This window comes from Penicillium riverlandense (genome assembly GCF_028828495.1).
Source record: "Penicillium riverlandense strain IBT 135883 chromosome Unknown utg000006l_segment0_segment0, whole genome shotgun sequence".
Taxonomy (NCBI): Eukaryota; Fungi; Ascomycota; class Eurotiomycetes; order Eurotiales; family Aspergillaceae; genus Penicillium; species Penicillium riverlandense.
In genome coordinates, this window is record NW_026643197.1 from 436,006 (window position 1) to 451,072 (window position 15,067).

The 15,067-nt window shown below is 55.6% G+C and overlaps 6 protein-coding genes across 6 annotated transcripts; 4 read left to right on the top strand and 2 right to left on the bottom strand.

The window, feature by feature from the left end:
- Positions 1-341: 341 nt before the first annotated feature.
- N7474_006414 (putative ubiquitin conjugating enzyme (UbcK)) lies at positions 342-995 on the bottom strand (the record flags this gene model as incomplete). Its single annotated transcript, XM_057197824.1, has 3 exons — positions 342-444; positions 500-832; positions 889-995. 3 exons carry the CDS (start codon positions 993-995, stop codon positions 342-344), a joined length of 543 nt encoding a protein of 180 aa, XP_057051264.1.
- Positions 996-1,604: 609 nt separating this feature from the next.
- N7474_006415 (uncharacterized protein) lies at positions 1,605-3,261 on the top strand (the record flags this gene model as incomplete). Its single annotated transcript, XM_057197825.1, has 2 exons — positions 1,605-1,690; positions 1,743-3,261. 2 exons carry the CDS (start codon positions 1,605-1,607, stop codon positions 3,259-3,261), a joined length of 1,605 nt encoding a protein of 534 aa, XP_057051265.1.
- A 632-nt stretch (positions 3,262-3,893) lies between these two features.
- On the top strand, positions 3,894-5,982 carry N7474_006416 (uncharacterized protein; the record flags this gene model as incomplete). Its single annotated transcript, XM_057197826.1, has 2 exons — positions 3,894-3,936; positions 4,001-5,982. The coding sequence occupies 2 exons, from the start codon at positions 3,894-3,896 to the stop codon at positions 5,980-5,982; spliced, it is 2,025 nt and encodes a 674-aa protein (XP_057051266.1).
- A 288-nt stretch (positions 5,983-6,270) lies between these two features.
- On the top strand, positions 6,271-7,121 carry N7474_006417 (3,4-dihydroxy-2-butanone-4-phosphate synthase RIB3; the record flags this gene model as incomplete). Its single annotated transcript, XM_057197827.1, has 3 exons — positions 6,271-6,334; positions 6,415-6,532; positions 6,605-7,121. 3 exons carry the CDS (start codon positions 6,271-6,273, stop codon positions 7,119-7,121), a joined length of 699 nt encoding a protein of 232 aa, XP_057051267.1.
- Positions 7,122-7,384: 263 nt separating this feature from the next.
- On the bottom strand, positions 7,385-8,260 carry N7474_006418 (transcription factor TFIIE subunit TFA2; the record flags this gene model as incomplete). The annotated part of the gene is made up of 1 exon (XM_057197828.1): positions 7,385-8,260. One exon carries the CDS (start codon positions 8,258-8,260, stop codon positions 7,385-7,387), a length of 876 nt encoding a protein of 291 aa, XP_057051268.1.
- Positions 8,261-8,825: 565 nt separating this feature from the next.
- On the top strand, positions 8,826-14,903 carry N7474_006419 (putative filament-forming protein (Tpr/p270); the record flags this gene model as incomplete). The annotated part of the gene is made up of 1 exon (XM_057197829.1): positions 8,826-14,903. One exon carries the CDS (start codon positions 8,826-8,828, stop codon positions 14,901-14,903), a length of 6,078 nt encoding a protein of 2,025 aa, XP_057051269.1.
- Positions 14,904-15,067: the final 164 nt, after the last annotated feature.

Sequence of the window (15,067 nt, forward strand, 5' to 3'; positions counted from 1 at the left end):
TCAATATCTTTAGACACGTACCAAACCGTAGGTAATACATAATTCCAAGCGCTCATGGTCCCTGGGAGAGGCCGCGTGAATACTGGCCGAAACAAACTACAAGTTGATAAACAGAAGGACATGAAGCCACTCGCGGTATTGGACTTACGCCCAGATGGAGAAAATGCGTTGGTAGTGTAGTGCAGTAACTCCTACAGACCCAGGAGAATAAAAATAAAAGAACCAAAAGACCAAAAAGACTCCAGGCCCATACTATCAGGCCATGATGCATATACACCGCGTGAATATCCATCCTCCACGCCCAGAAATGCAGGAGAGGAAACCCGGTGCCTTCATATCCACTACTCGTCGTCCAGGTCGCGGTGGCGGGCGAGGACGTGGCGCTTGAATTCCTCTTGGTTGGTGTCCCAGAGCTCGGCCGCTTGGGCGTTCAATGGGCTCGCACTGTGCCGCCGTTAGCATTGGATGACCCCCCCGAAAGCGTGGCCGGGATACATACTTGTTCGGCTCGCCGAGTAGAGACTGCAGGCTGAGCAGCACGCTCTGCACGTTATACACGGCGCTCCACTTGTCGCGCAGGATATCCAGACAGATGCGGCCGGAGAAGTCGACGTTAGGGTGGTAGATGGGCGTCTTGAAGAGAACGGTGGGAGGCGCGTAGGGATAGTTGTTGGAGAAAGCAAAGGACAGCTTGAGTGTCAGGCCCTCGTAGGGGGTCTCGGTCGGGCCGGTGATGGTCGCGGTCCAGGACAAGAGGTTGCCGTCGGCGTCGGGGAAGGCAGAGATGCCGGGGGAGGGCGAGAGCATGAGCTGCATCAGCTCCGCCTGCAGGCTGTACAACCCTTCAGTCAGTGGATTTGCAGCACGCGATCACCCGGACACGCCTACCGCTTGGTCACGCTCTGCGTGTCATTGCGCTGAGCGCCAGCATTCAGCTTGGTAGCTTCCAGCGCATCGGGCGCCGAGTTCTGCGTATCTTCCATCGTGTAGTCCATCGCAGCAGAGAGAAGCAAAAAGAAGGATTATAAAAGGGCGATGTCCGGAATGCCGGGTCAGAGTAGCACGAGGGTTGCTGTCTGGAATGACGACGGATCCGAACAAGCGCCGTGGTTGGGTTGGAATGACGGTCCGACCCACCGAGAAGCAACGTCAGGAGGCGTGAGAGAAGGGAACCGACGGAAGAAGAAGGTGGGTAGGAAGGATCAATGAGTAGTTCCTGTGGTGAGTGGTTCTGTTGTGAGTGGTAGAAAGATGGTTAGATGGAAGAGGAAAAGAGTGGTAGTTCGTTAGTGGGCTAAGATCGGGCGTTTGTTTACCAGGCGAAGCGCCCAGGCAACGGGAGTCCTCAGGGTCCCACTACCATTTGGAGTCCCTTATTCTTGGCTTCACTGGTGTAGTTTGTGGATGTAGAATTGGTCAATTCTGGGCAATCCGACCATCCTGGATTCCAGTTATGGATTTGCCGTGACACTTCTATTGTGAAGGGGTCATGTCAACACACTACCCAAACAGGATAAAGTGGGCTCGGCACGGTCGCGCGTCACTTCCGTCCGTGGCTTCTTCCTCTCCTCGTGGAGTATATATGATTTATTGATTCACCCACGATGCAGCACTCCCAACTGGCCCCGCTGCCCACTGACGTGCCCTTCCGCATCGTCTCCAAGACCATCGGCCAGGGCGCCTACGCTTGGTAAGTCGGCGGAGCGACGCGCGTCACGAAACAGTCTAACACCACACAAAAGCATCAAAAAGGCCTGCCCACTAACCTCCGACAACCCCGTCTTCGCCGTCAAATACGTTCACAAAGACTACGCCGCGCGTCATGGCAAGATCAGTGCGCGCCAGCTGCAATTGGAGGTGACCGTCCACCGACACGTCTCGGGCCATAAAAACATCATCGAGTTCTACCAGACCGGCGAGGACGAGATCTGGCGATGGATCGCCATGGAATTGGCCGAGGGCGGAGATCTCTTCGACAAGATCGAGGCCGACGAGGGAGTCGGGGAGGATATCGCGCACGCCTACTTCTCGCAGCTCACCAGCGCCGTCAGCTTCATGCACTCCAAGGGCGTGGGCCACCGCGACATCAAACCGGAGAACATGCTGCTGACGGCCGATGGAAATCTGAAGATTGCCGATTTTGGATTGGCGGCGCTGTTCGAATACAAGGGGACGCGGAAACTCTCCACGACCTTTTGTGGCAGCCCGCCGTACATTGCGCCCGAGGTGATCACTTGTAGCACCCGAGGGCAGACCAAGGGGGCCGGCTATCATCCCGATTTGGTGGACATTTGGTCCTGTGGGATTGTGCTCTTTGTCCTCTTGGTCGGCAACACACCGTGGGATAGCCCGACGGACGACAGTTACGAATTTCACGAATACATGGCAACCAAGGCACGAACCACTGACGAACTATGGCAGAGGCTACCCGCGGCCACGCTCTCTTTACTGCGCGGTATGTTGACCGTGGACCCGAAAAGCCGGTTCTCGCTGGAAGATGTGCGCCGACATCCGTGGTATACACGAAGCAACAAATTCCTCTCGGATGAGGGCAAACTGCGGGATCCCATCAATCTCGCGACATCCATGTTTGAGTCGCTGCACATTGACTTCAGCCAGGATCCCCTGTCCCGAAAACGCAAGAGCGCTAGACGCGGTTCCGACCCGATGGACATGGACATGGACGAACAATCCGCGGGGCAGATTTCCTCCACGCAGCCAGAAATGCTGGGTGGTGGCATGCTGATGGACTGGGACTCTCCGCAACTCGCGTCGGAGGTGTTCTCTTCTACTCAGCCGGCGGGGAAATTATTTACATCCCAGGACTATTACCTGGCCAATCACCTCGAAGACGAGCCGTCCATGTCGCAGTTCTCGCAGCAGCCCTCGGTCCCGCTGAGCCGCACGCAGAATGCACAGCGATTCCAGGATATCGTTCCTTCGCGCCCGATGACCCGCTTCTTCTCCGCATGGGAGCTGAAACTGTTGGTGCCACTGATCTGCGAGGCTCTGCACCGATTGGGGGTTCCGGTGCCAGCCATGCCACCCGTGGGGCTCGGCGACACGGCTGCGATGGTTCGCGTGGTCGCCAAGGATGGCCGCATGTGTCCCCTGCAGGGCAAGGTGCTGTTAGAGTGCGTGTCGGAGGGCTTGTTCGAGGTGGAGTTTGTCAAGATCAAGGGTGATCCGCTGGAATGGCGGCGGTTCTTCAAGAAGGTGGCTATTCTGTGCAAGGATGCCATCTTCAAGCCGGACCAGTAAATAATATACTCAAATCTAGAAGTACAAGGTGTATTTGTTGGCTATGTTGTTAGTCAGTTTCCAGAAACTGTCATGTACACTGTAGTTGGATAACTAGTTGACCAACGAACTAGTTACTTGACTGGAAAAGTCCCAGAAGTCCTATCCCGTTAGTCCTAAGAACAATGACCTAGCACGTCTTGCCTACGGCTACGCTCATGCAATTGGTAACGCTAGACACAGTACGAATACCCGACATCTATAGCATACGACATACCCTGCACCTGACAAGTATAACCATGTAATTCTGTACATCTATATCTGCGGAGCCTCAGACATAAAGAGCACAAAGCCAGTGTAAGATTCACTTGAAATTCTCATTCCAATATGCCTGGAGTGCAACCAAGCGCGATCTCCCGCCACCCATTCAAGGAACATATCTAGAATATTCTGTAAAGATTTACGGTATTTTATGGTGGTGTATCAAGGATCAGAACTAGATGCTTCTATACATGCCACGTGACGGGCAGTCTAGATTGGCCGCAGATCGCAACAGGACTTTTGTTTTCTTTCTCTCTTATTGTAGCTCCCTCCTTCTTCCTCTCTTTTCCTAGCCTCCCCCCTGCCCTCGATGCTGCCCCATCTTCTTCCCCATGGACAAATTGCCGGTAGAGATCCTCACCAAAATCATCGACCGTAAGAGCCCACCTTTCCGTTCCCCCGCACCCGTTGACCCCGTCGGCCTCAAGCTGATCAACAGGAGAAGACCTCACCCCGCGTGAAAAAGTACAGCTGCAATCGGTCTCCAGGAAGCTCTTTAACCTCGCCCGCGACAATAACCTCTGGCGCCTACATTGCTACGAGCAGTCATGGTCCGCCCTGCGGACCTCGCGTCTCGCCGGCGGGACCTCCGAGAGTCTGAGTACACACCAGCCGGCATCTCTGACAACACTGGGACAGGCATCTCTGCGCGATTTGATTCAACCGCCGGCGCCGCAGCCAGAAAACGGCGTGTCCGATGGAGCGCCGCGGGGAATGTCGCTTGGTGAGAAAGCAAGGGCGGCGGCGGAATGGGATTCCTCGGCGGAGGGCGAGGATGTCGATTGGTACTCGGAATATATTGCCCGGCATGGTCCAATCTCACTTGCCTGGGTGCAACAGCCTCGGGTTCGGAATGCAGCGGGTCGATGGTGGGAGCGCTGTGAGGTCAGGGGCATGGGACTGTTGAAGGATTGGAGTTCCGCACGACAGAACAAGATCGTGGCGCCGTTGGATGATGGAAGTGTTTGCATTTGGGATTTGAATCATTCCCACTGCACGGATTCACGGACGACCAAGGGACGGGTTATTGGGGTCAGCGAGCCGGGGATCCTCATGACCGACTTGTCGGGACGCAGCAGAGAGAACTCGGCCTCGAAGACGGCGCTCGAGTTTATCAATTTGGGCGAGTGCGTGAGCGTGGACTCGCTGCGCCAGCGGGCCTATCTAGCTGTTGGCAACGTACTGAATGAAGTCGATCTAGCCACGCTGAAGGTGGTCTCGCAGCAGCGCTATCCCTGGTCGATCTTCGCCCTCTCCCAGGAAACGGACTACTCTGTGCCGTTGACTTTGGCTACCACACTCAGTCTTCAAATATACGACTCTCGCTTATCAGCCGTCGAAGAAGAGGAAGCCATCAGTTTGCGTTGCGAGAAGGTGGCGCCTTCTTTTGTGCCGGAATCGGGCATCTTCGCACCCCCAGACTCGCCATTACTCAAACTCCAACCAAATGGCCAGCCGCCGCACCGCATACGCAGCCCAGACCCTTCCGAAAAGGGCGCCAATTATGCTCCGCTCTTTCAGCCGGGTCCTCTCTCCATCCTCCATCCTCCCGCCCCGCATGTAAATTCCATTCTCCTTGCTGGCCGCTTCCCCAGCATTCTGTGTTATGACCGGCGTTTCTTCCCACGCCTACAGAACACTGTTCATTCAGGCGGTCGACTATGCGGACTTGCTTCCGTGCCTGAGCCACGGTTTCCCGTCTTTGCGGACAGTCGGTATCCGGATTCGCACTCCGTGGTGGCCTGTGGCGAGTACAATGGTCGAGGATCACTCGAACTATACAGTCTGCAGCCTTCATCGCAGACCTACACTACGAACGACAGCAGCCCCTCGACAATGTCTTCCCATCTGACAGCCGAATATAAAAATAGGCAGCGTGCCGCCAGCTCCAAGTTGCTGTCCGTGGGATCTCACGGAAACCGCCTGGTCTTCTCCGACGCAGAAGGCAACATCAAATGGGTCGAGCGAGACGGCCGCTCGGAAGTCCGACGCTGGAACATCAACACGTCTACACCTCAGTTCCCCTTTTCGCGCAACGGCCAATCACCATCTGCGAGACTGGGCTCACCGCGCGGCCTCTGGCCCGACTCGCAATCCAACCAAAACCACGAGGTGGCTCGCAAGATCTTACCGACGGGCGGCAATTTGACCGGTGATGAGCTGTTGGTATGGACCGGGGAACGCATCGGTCGACTAAGGTTTTCTATTCCGGCCGACTACGACGAGGAGGTTGAAGAAGAAAACGGGGACGAGGACTTGTTCATGGAGGCCGAGGTCGACGAAGCTACGCGGGAGACGATGCGGCAGAAGCATCGGGATGAGTGGGAGGCCGAGCGACGGTATGAAGAGGGGATGCGGCGGGTTCTAGAGAGACAGGCGGATGAGGTGCGGTGGATGGGGGGGATGGGGGAGATCCAATAGTTATTCCTATAGACGGCATACCCTAACTACATACTATATTTCGAAATACCAAGCCCTAATTGTAACTATACTTCCTCGGTCTGGCCTGACTCACCGCCCGGCTCCAGTCGGCTCGGCTCTCCCCGCGACATCACGAGCCATTTCTAAGCCTTGGTCAGCCGGTGACTTTCAGGTGGCGGCATTCGTTCGTGTCGTGGACTGACTGTGTTAATTTCCCTTCTCACATCTTTCTCCGCTTCTGCACTCTTCTCTTCGGGCAAGGCCCCAGCGCGACAATTGCGGGACAAAATGCCCTCTCCGACAGAACCCGTCCACCAATTCGACTCGATCGAAGATACCATTGCCGCATTTAGTGAGTGCTAGCCTCTCGGGAAGCCCATCCAACAGTTCCGAGAAGGGAATTCGGAAATAGTGAGCTAACGGCGCACCCAGAAAATGGCGAATTCATCATCGTTCTCGACGACCAAGACCGCGAGAACGAAGGCGACCTCATCATAGCCGCGGAATCCATCACCCCCGCGCAGATGGCCTTCTTGGTCCGGTATACAAGGTAAACACTTCCTTGTCACGCACCCACATTCTCTTCCTACGCAAGGATATCCTTACTGACTACCTCAAACAGCGGATTGATATGCGCGCCCATCACCCCATCCCTCGCCTCCCACCTCGCCCTCCCGCAAATGGTAGCAGAGAACGCCGACCCCAAGTGCACAGCCTACACGATCACAATCGACTCAAGCGACGCCTCCGTAACGACGGGGATATCGGCGTCCGACCGCGCGCTCACCTGCCGCACGCTGGCCTCGCCGTCCGCAACAATCGACTCCTTCCGGCGACCGGGCCACATCATCCCGCTCCAGGCCCGGCCCGGCGGCGTGCGCGAGCGCAAGGGCCACACCGAGGCTGCGGTGGATTTCTGTCGGCTGGCTGGGAAGCCGGAGGCCGGCGTGATTGCGGAGTTGGTGGAGGATGGGCAGTGTGTGGAGGGCGTGCCGGAGATCGGCGGGAAGAATGGCATGATGCGTCGGGATGGGTGCTTGCAGTTTGGGAAGCGGTGGGGGATTAAGGTGTGTACGATTGAGGATTTGGTGGCGTACTTGGAGAGGACGGAGGGGGTAAGCAATGGGAAGAAGCTTTGATTTGAGACTTTGGGGCTTGTATATTTGGATCTTGTTTTTCTTTCTGTGTAGATCATTGGCTCTGCTCTTTGGATAGACATCAACATGAAAAAAATGAACGGTTATGTTTATGAGTGCGTTAATTGGTTTATTGGGTATCTAATCGTACGAGGTCACATAATGTACAAATGGCATCGAGAAGAAAAAAGGTCATGTGAGAAACGGGAATTGTCCCAACGCCGGGTCCATGCTGAAAGAAAGAAAAAAGGGCGAGAGACATCACATCACCGCTTCAGATGAGAGTAGTCCCGCAGAATACCCATCATGTGCGTGTTGGTAGTCTTGCCACTGCGCCGGGGCTTCTTGGTCTTCTTCTGTTCCACCTTGGGCCGCGCCTTAATCACCTTGTTCTTGTTGGTAGGCGTGATGCCGGCCCTCTCCAGCTCCTCCTTGACATCCTGCGCACCCGGGACCTTGATCTTTTCCCAGATCTGCTTGAACTCGTCATCGAAGTGCTCCATCAGCGAGGGATCATTTGCCCACACCATCTTGGCATGGTCATCCTTCTTGTTCCGCGTCACGAGCAGCTTCCCTTCCTTCTCCATCTGGTTGATCGCTTCCTCAACATTCGGCCACCCCTCTCGAAGATCACGGACACTCATCCCCGCTGCGGTCGTCTGCGCTTGCAGGTGCTGCAGCAGTTGTTCGGGAGTGCGGATGTTGTGCGGGGGACGGAAGCTGAAGGTACCCTCGCCGTTTGCGCCGCTCGGATCGAAATTGACCTTCTCGTGCATCTGGAGAATGCTCCGGAGGGCGCGCATGTAGCCCGGGTCATTTTCGCGATGCTGCAGGGAGAGGTACGAGACGATATTGTCAAACTTGAGCGGCACGCCCTTGGTTTTCATGTGCTCGATCGCAAAAAGGACCTGCGTCATGATGTCCCTGCCCGTGCCGGTGTTGGCGGGCTGCGAGTAGACGATGTCGACATCGTGACGCTTCTTCTTGGCTTCGCCGGAGGATGAAGGAGTCGGCGCAGACGAAGGGACTTGCGAGCTGCTGGCCGAGGCGTTGGTGACACCGCGCCGTTGCTGGGGCATGCGGTTCGCCGACTCCATAACGCTGGCGTTGAAGCTCTTGAGCTTGTTCTGTAGGTAAGACATGATGGCGATGGTGGATCACAGACGCTCAGACTCGGGCGAAGTGAATCGAAGGAGAGGCCAAGTCCAGATAGAGCTGGGCGAGAGCCAGGCGTGACCTTTGTAGGAGCCAGGTCGAGCTCTCGGGGTTCCTAGTCAATAATACTGAGCATAGGATGGTGGCAGTGATGAGACTGGAAGAGAATAGAGCAGCCTGGGCTGATGGGAGTTGACGAAAGGCAAAGGTCAGAACAAGCGTTCAAGAAGAGCCGCGGTCCACGTGACCCAGCTAACCGCATCGGGCAAGCTCGCCAACCCCGTCGCCGCGATCGAAACTCGCCCTTCGACACACCTCAACCCGCCAATTACCCTCACTCATCTCTCCCTTATTATTGGCGTGTCTTTCTTCATATCCCTGTCCCTCTCTTTCTCTTGCAACGCAATGTCATAAGCTTTTCCAGCAGCGCATTGTGTACGTGTCTGAGAACTGTACACATTGCGCGTTGGACAGCTCCTGCTTTGCGCCGCGCCATTACACTCCCCAACACGCGCGGCCCAACAGCTCGCAGCTGTTGAAACGTCAATCATCATGGCAGACGCTGCAGTTGAACTTCCTTATCTATCCACTCATTATACAATCCCAGAAGCTACGCTCTCCACCCTGACGCAGGCCCCGACCGTGGATCTTGTCAATCAGCTGTTGGCATCCATCACCAAAAAGGCACATGAGTACGATGAACTTAAGTCCGACAAACTGCGCTTGGATGTTGAGCTGGAGAATGCGGTGCGCAGCAATGAATCAAAGATCAAGGTTTTGAAAGGCACCGTGGAGAAGGGCCACAAGGAGGTCGAGGATTTGAGGAAGAAACTAAACGAGTCAGGTAAGCTGGACCTTTGTGTTTGTGATGATATAGACATCTCCATTCTGACGCGATTAGAAACCGCTCGTTCTGCTCTGGAGTCAGAGATTTCTACGCTCAAATCATCTTCCACGTCAAACGAGTCCGAAGCCACATCCCTGAAGTCTCGCATCTCGTCTCTCGAAGCCTCCAATCGCGATACGCTGGCTTTACTTGAGTCGAAGTCTGCTGCTCATGATAAATTGGCCGAGGAGCTTTCGACGCAGCACAAGAAGACCATCGAGCTGCGGCGAGAACTTTCCACCGCGGAACAGAATCTTCAGAGTGCGAACTCGGCCTCTGCTAGCGCACGATTCCGCGAGCAGAACCTTCAGCAAGAGCTTGACCTCACAAAGAAGAACAACGAATGGTTTGAGACCGAGCTGAAGACCAAATCCGCCGAGTACATCAAGTTCCGCAAAGAAAAGAGTGCGCGGATCTCCGAACTGCAACGCGAGAATGAGGAGGCGAATTCGACCATCGACTCCCTGCGACGCAGCGAGAACTCTCTCAAGAGCCGTTTGGACGAAACGGAACACCGCTACGAAGAATCCCTGGCCAGCATCCAGCAACTGAAGGAAGAAGCAATCCAGGCTGATGAGTCTTCCCGAATTGAGCGTGATAGCCTCAAGCGACTTGCCGAGTTGCATGGATCTTCAGCGGAGACAGCCAAGAAGCGTGTGCAAGAATGTCAATTTGCGTTGGAGAAGGCCAAGGATGATGCAGCGGAGGAGATCTCGCGCCTCCGTGTCGAAATCGAGACCGAACACGCCGACAAGCAAGCAGCTGAGCGTCGTGTTGCCGAGCTTGAGATAACCGTCAGCCAGCTCGAGTCTGAAGGACCCAGGCTTGGATCTATGAGCCCTGCTCGTTCGCTGAATGGAGCAGGCCCCAGCACCCCAATGCGGGCCGGAACTCCCGGCAGCACCTTCTCTCCTCGGGCCTCTCGTGGCAAGGGTAATCTCACGTTGACCCAGATGTACACAGAATACGACAAGATGCGCACTCAGCTTTCGAGAGAGCAGAAGAACAACCAAGAGCTTCAGTCGACGCTGGATGAGATGATGCAAGAACTCGAATCAAGCAAGCCTGAGATCGACGAACTTCGCGCAGACCACTCCCGCCTTGAAAACGCGGTTGTGGAGATGTCCAACATTCTCGAAACGTCTGGTAAGGAACGTGATGACGCGACCAAGGAAGCGAGAAAATGGCAAGGTCAGGTTGAGGGTCTTGCCCGTGAAGGAGATATCCTACGCCAACAACTTCGGGATCTGAGCGCCGAGGTTAAGGTTCTCGTTTTGGAGGTTGCCGTTGCGAAACAGGGCGAAGACTATGACCGTGAGGAGCTGGAGAAGATCGCCCGCAACGAGATCGAAGAGTCCGCCGCCGACCTCAACCCAACTGGTCGCTTCATCAGCCGAAACTTGACCACGTTCAAGGACCTCCACGAACTCCAGGAGCAAAATGTTACTCTTCGGCGTATGCTGAGGGAACTTGGGGACAGGATGGAGGGCGAGGAAGCCCGTGCGAAGGATGTCGTCCGCCAACAAGAGCACGAAGAGCTGAAGGATCTGCGGATCCGTGTGCAGACCTACCGCGACGAAATTGCCAACTTGGTCGCCCAGACGAAGAGCTATGTGAAGGAACGCGATACCTTCCGTAGCATGCTCACTCACCGACGCCAGCCTGTCGGAGACCCCTCCGTCTTCTCTCAATCCGTCCCACTCGGCGCAGCTCCTCTGGGCGCCAGCACCAGCAGCCAGGCCAATGATGCTCCAGATTACGCCGAGCTACTTCGAAAAGTCCAGGCTCATTTCGATAGTTTCCGTGAGGAGACCGCCACCGACCACAAATCCTTACGGCAGCAGGTCAATGAGCTCTCCCGAAAGAACAGCGAGTTGATGAGCGAAATCAGTCGGTATAGCAGTCAACTTGCTACCGCTTCCCAACGCGCCGAGTTACACCAGAGCAACTTCAATATGCTTAAGACTGAGAACGGCGAACTCCAAAAGCGCTGTAACACGCTTTTTGAGCAAGCCAACCGACAAGACCTTCGGACACAGCAAGCGGCCGAGGATCTCGTGGAGGCAAAGGGCCTGGCGGAGAGTCTCCAGCGGGAGAATGCCAACCTGAAAGCGGAGAAGGAGCTGTGGAAAAACATCGAGAAGCGGTTGATCGAGGACACGGAAACCTTGCGGAACGAACGCAGCAGACTCGACTCCCTAAACGCCAACCTGCAGACTATCTTGAACGAGCGAGAGCACTCGGATGCTGAGAGTCGCCGCCGACTCCAATCGAACGTCGAATCACTGGAGTCTGAACTGCAATCCACCAAGCGAAAACTAAATGACGAGCTCGAGGAGTCGAAGAAGGCCACTCTTCGCCGAGAATATGAGCACGAGCAGAGCCAGAAACGCATTGACGATCTGGTTACCAGCCTGGGCGCCGTGCGCGAAGAATTGGTCGCTTTGAAGACGACAAGAGACCACCTGCAGGCACGCAATGACGAGCTGTCTGTTGGACTCCGAAGCGCCGAGGAACGCCTCCAAGTTCTTCAAACTCGTCCTAGTGTTGTTCCTGGCGCGACTGACGATACCACTGTGGTCATGCAGGAGGCTGGCGAGGGCGGTAGTCTGACCCGCGAGCAGGAGCTTGCCATCGAAGTTTCCGAACTGAAACGTGACCTTGAACTGGCGAGGACTGAGCTCGAACACGCAAAGGAACGAGTCGAGGACTACCAGGCCATCAGCCAGGCCACGGAAGAACGGCTGCAGTCGGTCACCGAAACTCAGGATCAGTATCGTGAAGAGACCGACCGTCTTGTTGAGGAGAAGGACAAAAAGATCCAGGACCTCGAAACGCGGATTGAAGAAATCTCTTCGGAGTTGTCCAATACCAACAACGAGGTGTCTAAGCTTCGTGAGGAGCAAGGTGACGCTACGCGCCGTCTCGAGGAGCAGAAGACCACCTTTGAGGCAGATATTGCTCGACTGAAGGACGACAATGAACGACACGTCGCTGCTGCCCAGTTCCACCAGGAAGACCTGAAAGCCCAGGCCGAAATCGCCCAACACGCACAACAAAACTACGAAAGTGAGCTTGTCAAGCATGCCGAAGCAGCGAAGAACCTTCAGACAGTTCGTGCCGAAGCCAATCAACTGAAGCTCGATATCGCCGAAGTGAGGTCCCAAGCCGAGACCTACAAGAGAGATCTGGCCCAGAAGGAGGAGAGCTGGGTGGAGATGAAGGCCAGATACGAAAGCGAGCTTGCTGAGTTACAGAAACGCCGGGAGGAAGTCCTTCACCAGAACTCTCTTCTGCACTCGCAGCTGGAGAATATCAGCGCCCAGATCTCTGCCTTGCAACGCGATCGCGCCAATGTCGCCGAAAATGAGGAGCAGGAAGGAGAGCAGATGGCACCAAACCTGGAGGGCCTCCAGGAGGTCATCAAGTTCCTGCGTCGTGAGAAGGAGATAGTTGATGTTCAATACCATCTCTCGATGCAGGAGAGCAAGCGTCTCCGCCAGCAACTTGACTACACTCAATCTCAACTGGACGAAACGCGCCTCAAGCTTGAACAACAACGTCGTGCTGCTGCTGATAGTGAGCACAATACGCTCAACCACAACAAGCTTATGGAGACGATCAACGAGCTCAATGTTTTCCGTGAGAGCAGCGTAACGCTTCGTAACCAACTCAGGCAGACCGAGACTGCGCTGGCGGAGAAGTCTGCTCGTGTCGATGAACTTAACCACCAAATTGAGCCTCTCGGTGCCAAGATCCGGGAATTGGAGAATTTGTCCGAAACCAAGGATGGCGAGATGCAGTTGCTCCAAGCCGACCGCGATCGTTACCAGCAGCGCATACAAGACATTCTCCAGAAATACGACCGAGTGGATCCGGCCGAGATGGAAGAGTTGAAGCAGAAGCTCGCCACCCTCGAAAAGGAACGCGACGAAGCTGTGTCCGCACGGGATACTCTACAAACCCAGGCCACCACGTTCCCCGAACAGCTCAAACAGGCCGAGGATCAGAGGCAGGACCTGAAAGCAAAGCTCACCGAACAATTCAAGGCGCGGTCGAAGGATCTTACTGGGAAGGTCAACAGCAAGCAAATGGAGTTGAATGTGGCCTTGCAGGAGAAGGAGGTTATCCAAGAGGAACTGAAGACTACGAAGGCAGAGCTGGAAGGGCTGAAGAGCAAAATGGCCGAGACGCCAGCTCCGGCCGCCACTCCGGCCCCGGCTGCCGCACCGACTGCGGATGCCACCGAAACCGATACTGTCAACCCTACACCTGCGTCCCAGTTCCCGACTACAACGACCCAAGTTACCACCACTCCTGCTGATGAGCAGAAGATCAAGTCTCTGGAGGAGAAGATCAAACGCCTGGAAGCAGCTCTTGCTGAAAAGGACGGTCTGCTGGCTGCGAAGGACGCCGAGCAGGCGGCCAAGATCAAGGAACGCTCCGACAAGCTCAAGGAAATGTTCAACAGCAAGCTGGCCGAAATTCGGGCCGCCCACCGAGCCGAGATTGAGAAGCTGTCTGCTGGTGGTAAACAGCCTGATGCTCCGGATACTCCGGCAGTGGGCGATCAACAACAAGCATCGGCGCCACCAACGCCGTCAAAGACCGTCGAGCTTCCCGAGTTGACCGACGCTCAGGCCAGAGAGCTTGTTCACAAGAACAAAACCATTCAGACCATCGTCCGCAACAACATTAAGACCTTGATCCACCAGCAAAGAGAGAAGGAGAAGCAGGAGGCCCAAGCCCAGGGATCATCTGCTGGGGACAACGGAGAAGCGATGGCGGAGTTGGAGAAGAAGTACAACGAGGAGAAGGAGGCGCTCAAGAAGGCGTACGAAGAGGAACTGGGCGAGAAGATCAAATCTGCAGTTGAGCTGTCCGACAAGAAGTCACTTGCCCGGATCAGCATGCTCGACACTCGATTCCGCACTTCTCAGGCCAAGATCGATGTGGTCCAAAAGGCTGCTACTGAGACTCCACAGAAGCCCGTGGTGGAAGTGTGGGAAGTGGCCAAGATGGCCAAGCCCGCTCCTGCTGCCGCTCAAACACCAAAGCCAGCCGCGTCTCCCGCGCCGGCAGTCACACCACAGCCTCCTGCTGCACCCTCTCCTGCTCCGGCCCCCGAACAAACAGTGAAAGCACCCGATGCGGATGAAACCGCCGCCAATGATGAGGAGCAACAAGAAGGCGGCGAGGCCGTCGCTCCTGCGAATCCATTTGGCCAACTCCAACAAAATCAGCAAGGCAAGCAGCAACCTACGTCTCTGCCCAGCAAACCACCAGCAGGCACCGCTCCGGGTATGCTACGAGCTCTCCAATCTGGATTGCCGGTTGCGCGAGGCGGACGGGGTGGACGCGGTGGTGGCCAACAGAATCCCTTCGGCCATCAACAACAGCAAGTCGATCAGCAACAGCAGCAACAAGGCCAGGCCCAGACTCAGCAGACTCAGCAGAGTCAGCGTGGCAGCGGTCTTCCACGTGGTCGTGGCGGCCGAGGCCAAGGCCGCGGTGGAAACCAGAACGCCAGTGCTGCGCAGACCCAACCGAGCCAGGGCCAATCGAGTCCAACAGCAGCTCGTGGCGGTGGTGCCTTGAATGTGCAAGCGCGCCAGTTCATTCCACAAGGGAACAAGCGCACGCGCGAAGAGGGCCCCGACGCCACTGCTGATAGTGCAACCGGAGGCAAGAGAATGCGAGGTGGCGGCGGCGGACAAGCTCGTGGTGGTGCTGGTTCTTCCTGATTTTCTAGAAGGCTTCTTCATGTATCTTTGTTACCATTTTGTGTTGTACTCTTTTAGTTTTTGATGTTTTTTTATGTATGTTTTCATGTGGTTGAAGGGTCATCGAGGAAGCCCTCCTCCCCTTTCGAACATGGGTCAGAGCATAATATCTATTTTCTTTTGTT